The 5,229-nt window shown below is 42.5% G+C and overlaps 1 protein-coding gene across 1 annotated transcript in view; it reads left to right on the top strand.

Annotated features, from left to right (window-relative positions):
* Positions 1–368: 368 nt before the first annotated feature.
* CCZ1 (CCZ1 vacuolar protein trafficking and biogenesis associated) overlaps positions 369–5,229 on the top strand; it is a 21,786-nt gene continuing 16,925 nt past the window's right edge. Inside the window, exons 1-7 of the mRNA XM_007448873.1 lie at positions 369–572; positions 1,558–1,655; positions 1,747–1,840; positions 2,118–2,195; positions 2,607–2,654; positions 3,239–3,322; positions 4,377–4,552. Of these exons, the coding sequence (XP_007448935.1) occupies positions 459–572; positions 1,558–1,655; positions 1,747–1,840; positions 2,118–2,195; positions 2,607–2,654; positions 3,239–3,322; positions 4,377–4,552 (692 nt within the window). The 5' untranslated portion in view covers positions 369–458. The remainder of the gene's footprint in view (positions 573–1,557; positions 1,656–1,746; positions 1,841–2,117; positions 2,196–2,606; positions 2,655–3,238; positions 3,323–4,376; positions 4,553–5,229) is intronic.

Here is a 5,229-nt window from a genome sequence, read left to right on the forward strand (position 1 = left end):
AGGTCTCTCAAAGAGGTGAAAAAAAAAAGCCCACAAATGCCCGGAGGGACCCTGTAGATGATGAAAATGCGCAAGTTGCCTGGCTGAATGCACGACCGCCCCTAACGCAGGGGCTTCCTTTACACCTTCACACTTTCTACAGAAAACTATGTCCGTTTCATTTTTCTTTAAACACGCAACCCTCGCCTTCAGCCAGGCCAGAAATCTGCGAACAAACTAAAAAAACCGATTTCAACCTCAACTTAGCTCTTAGTTATAAGAAACACCTACCCAGGACACAAACGGGAAGGAACCCACACAGGCGCGCCAGAAGGGGAAGGTGGGCTGCGAATTCTTCTTCCGGGCCGGCAGGGGACACTTCCGGGACGACGGCGAGCGAGGCGGAAGTGCGGTCTCCTCGCGGCAGCTGTATTAGGGCGGGCAGAGGGAGGCTCCCGAGGCTGGGGGGCCGGGCCGGCATGGCGGCAGCGGCGGCCGGGGCAGGATCTGGGGCGGCCCAGGAGAAGCAGTTCCCGCCGGCGCTACTGAGCTTCTTCATCTACAACCCGCGCTTCGGGCCGCGCGAGGGAGAGGTAAGCGGAGCGGGGCCGCGCGCGGGCGTCCGTAAGCGGCCGAGGAGGGCGTGGGGCGGCCGTACGGCGTCGGGCCCGAGCAGCCGCAGGGTGCGCCGGGGCGGCGGCCCCGGCCCTCCCGGAGCCGGGCAGCACCTGTCACCCTGCCCTCGTCCAGCGGCATTTATCGGGCTGCTTTGTGCCAGGTATGTGCCCGGGCCAGGGGCTACGGCGGGGGCCACACAACGCGGGCAGCGTCTGTTCTAGGTCCTGACTCAAAGCCTGTGTATTGAGTGAAGGTTCGTCAGGCTAATCACTCCACACAGGTGGAGTCTTTCTTCTCTACATCAATCCTGGGTGATTAAAGTTGAGTTTACGTCTTTGTTGCTAGAAGTCCCCGCCTAGAAGCGTGGAACAAGAGTGGGAGACTGTAGTCCTTTCAATGCAGGTTTGGGGGATCTTCGGAAAGTTTTTTTTTTTTTCCAAATTAATAAATTAAATCGGATGGGGGCGGGTGGTTTTTTTTAATGGTTATTTTTTAAGGTGGGGACGGTGATTTCCTCATTGGATGTCCGGCGGTAGGTTGTGTTGGCAGGAAATCACGGTCCTTTTAAAGGCTGTCAGTCCAAATGCCTGTGAACCTGCTGGGTTTAATTTGTGGGGAGGTGTAAGTCTGTGCACCTGCACACACGCTTATTTCTTAACAAGTGTTGGTGTATTACAAATTAGCATGAGGAAAGAAATCCAAGGACTGAGTTTTCAGAATAGTTGTCTAATGCTATTTCACATGGCATATGATTTACTGAATATCACAATTACCTTCAGGCAGGTGGGCGTTGTTTACACCGTGAGGAGAAGATAATTTTTGTTTTTCTAAAAAAGCGTCCTTTGTTTTGCCAGCTAACGTGTATGGCATGAGAGGTTGACAGTAAATGTAGCACTTTCAACGGCTAAGATGGAAAAAATGCTTATGTCAATGTTGTGATTCTGTTTCTTCATACTTTAGGAGGAGAATAAAATTTTGTTTTACTATCCAAGTGAAGTAGAAAAGAATGAAAAAATTAGAAATGTCGGATTATGTGAAGCTATTGTACAGTTTACAAGGTAATACTTTTCAATGTGCTTTTGCAGAGTTCAGTGAATTCTTAAAACTTACGCTGGAGAATTGTCCCTAACATGCTTTTAACCTTTTTAGGACCTTTAGTCCATCAAAACCTGCAAAATCTTTACATACACAGAAGAACAGACAGTTCTTCAACGAACCAGAAGAAAATTTCTGGATGGTCATGGTATTTACATACACAGTACACCTTTTTGAATTTGTATTATAAAGTGATGGGTGATCTTTACTGTTAGGAATTCAGGAAACTCCTCCAGTCATTGCATCAGAGAGTTACAATAGGGCTGGTGGTAGTTTAAAAATCAGACTCCTGTTTGGTGTATTTGTTACTGGGGCTCTTTTAAGAAGTTTTGGGTTGGGACATGTCCAAGTTTTTTAATTTAGGGGAAAATTTAAAACACATATAGTTGATACATTGTGTAATTTCAGTTGATCAAACTTTGTAGGTTGTTAGGAATCCCATAATTGAAAAGCAAAGTAAGGACGGAAAACCAGTTGTCGAATACCAAGAGGAGGAGTTGCTGGTAATGTGTCATTTTTTATTTCATATTTTTAGAAAAAAAATTCGTTAGTATCTTGAGTGACTTATTTTTTCAGATTTAAGCTATGTCACTTCTGCAGAAGTTTCTCAGGGTACACACAGCAAAATTTTATGCTAATTATTTCCATTAGCACAATCTTATAAAAATGTATATGTACCGTCTCTTACGAATACCTTCTACTGATCATCTGTGTTTAAAGCCCTCCTAAAAATTAGGCTTACTGGTTCGTAATTGAATTTAAATACCTCTTATTTTCAGCACACAACTACTATAGGACCAAGTTTATGAGCATTGTATTGCTTTGCCAAGAGTCACTGTACCTTTGCTATGCGATAGACTTCTTTTGCTTTCCCTTAAATTAAGATCTGTGCCATGTCTTTGTGTTGTTTGTAGGACAAGGTTTATAGTTCGGTGCTCCAACAGTGCTACAGCATGTACAAGGTAAGCGTGACATGCTTTCTGAATTGAGAGTATAGCCAGTTACCCCAATTTGCATGGGATGCTTAAAATAATTCTTAACTCTTTACATGACTGCAAGGTGACTATGTGTCCATTTTAGGGGGAGGAAATAATGGGGCCTTTGAAACAGTATTGAGGTTTATGTGTGCACTTACTCAGTACTGAGCCCTTCTCTCTTCCCAGTCTTCTGCTAGGAGTATATCTGCATTAGTGAACAGTAGAGTCCATGTTCTTGAGGAAAGTACATAGTGCAGGTATTTGCATGATTGAAGGATCTGGCAATATTATTTATGTAAACTGAAACTTAGGTGTGAGTTCAGGTTTAAAAACAAAAAATGCCCAAAACAGTTAGGTGATTTTATAAAATTTACAGTATCACTTAACAGTGTTTTGGTATTTTGTGACTTATAACTCAGGCTTTCTCATGTAAATATTTTCTATATTCAAAAGGAACTGGGGGATGAAATTAGCAGAATTAATATAAAAGGAAAAGAAGAACTTGTTACATTGGGAAATTGAAGGACATAAGAAATTGACTTTTTTTTTAAAATCTTTTACACCATTAGCTTTTTAATGGTACATTTCTGAGAGCCATGGAAGATGGAGGTGTCAAGCTCTTAAAAGAAAGATTAGAGAAATTCTTCCATCGGGTAAGTATTTTGAATTTTATTTGTAATCTTGGTAGTTGTCCAAACAGACTGTTAGAGAGAAACACAGACAGGTTTGTTTCTCACATACAAAAAAAATCTAGAAGTTGGAAATGGCAAAGAGCCTCAGGCATAGTGTGACAAGATCAGACCAGTGAGGAGACTCATTAGATTTGCACTCTTGAATCAGCTTCTTGACATTTGTACACAGCTCCTTAAAGCATCTTGGAGATGTCTTTCGGCTTCATCCTTATCCCACCTGTGTCTGTCCCTGTGGGCTTACTCAGAAGCAAACTTCCTGTGTGGTGGATCGGTTAATTAGCAAAATCTCACATTCTTACAGATCGATTATGTTCACTAAACAGGAGTAATCTGTATTGACTCAAGGTGAAGCCTGTGGCTGTGACACAGGCTTTCTTCCCTTAGTGGTGATTAGTGTGATTTTTCTTTCCCAGCTGATGTGAATGTGTCTACACAGTTGCCATTCTCCCTCAGTGTAAATTTTGCATATTTGACCTACCCCTGGTCAAATCCAGTTTATCTTAGAGAAATGACTCTCAATTTATCTTTCTCCCTACACTACCTTTAATGTCTGTTTTTGAATTATTTTGTTTTTATGAAGTACTTTTCTTTCTTGATTCTTTGCTTTAATGACCATAATTATTCACTCTGACTGTCCCCTCTTCCTCTTCTTAATTTCTGTCCTGTCCATCAACACTGACTGTATGCCCTTCCAGCGTGATTTTAGTATAAGGTGGCCCATGATATCATGTGTGGAGGTCAGTCTAATCTGAGGAGCACTGATATGAAGACTTCAACACTTCAAAGAGAGATAGCACAATGCTGAATGAACACTACTTATGTTTGAACTTAATTTTTTGAAATTGGTACTGATTTCAAATCCAGTTCCCTGTAGCTCACCTCCGTGTTGGTCTTGGCAGTGTGCTGTTTGCTAGCATGTAATTGTACCATAAATTAAGACTAATTATTTTCAGTTGTCAGAGTACTGTCTTCAATATACTATTAGTAACTTTTATGCCTTATTTTTTTCCTACAGTATTTGCAAACGTTGCATTTGCAGTCATGCGATCTACTTGACATTTTTGGCGGGATCAGCTTCTTCCCATTGGATAAAATGACTTATTTGAAAATCCAGTCCTTTATTAATAGAATGGAAGAAAGCCTGAGTATAGTCAAGTACACTGCCTTTCTCTATAACGATCAACTCATCTGGTAGGTATACCCTATGGCTTGGTGTAGAGAAGAAGAAAGTCTTTTAGGATCATAAAAAATAGCAATGACTCCGTTGATATCATGTTGTCAAACTGGAAGTAATAGCTGGTGGGGGGTGGAGGGGTAGGACGCGTCCTTTTAGATATTGTTAAAATAAGGCAGTGATTGTTTAAACCAAAATTAGGGTAATTTTGTTTAAAATTACCAAGCAGGGGAGTTTAAAACTGGTTCCCCGGAAGATAGAGAAAATGTTAGGTTGAAGAATCCTTTTTTTTTTAAATTAATTAATTTATATTTGGCTGCATTGGGTGTTTGTTGCTGCGCGCAGGCTTTCTGTAGTTGTGGCGAGTTGGGCTACTCACTGCGGAGTGGGGGCTACTCATTTCAATGCGCGGGCTTCTCATTGCGGTGGCTTCTCTTGTTGTGGATAATGGGTTCTAGGTACACGGGCTCAATTGTTGTGGCGAGCGGGCTCTAGAGCGCAGGTTCAGTAGTTGTGGGGCACCGGCTTAGTTGCTCCACGGTATGTGGGATCTTCCCGAACCAGGGCTCAAATCCGTGTCCCCTGCATTGGCAGGCGGATTCTTAACCACTGCGCCACCAGGGAAGTCCCAAGAATCCTTTTTTTTTTTTGTGGTACACAGGCCTCTCACTGTTGTGGCCTCTCCCGTTGCGGA

This window comes from Lipotes vexillifer, unplaced genomic scaffold (genome assembly GCF_000442215.2).
Source record: "Lipotes vexillifer unplaced genomic scaffold, Lipotes_vexillifer_v1.1 scaffold778, whole genome shotgun sequence".
NCBI classification, from domain to species: Eukaryota; Metazoa; Chordata; class Mammalia; order Artiodactyla; family Lipotidae; genus Lipotes; species Lipotes vexillifer.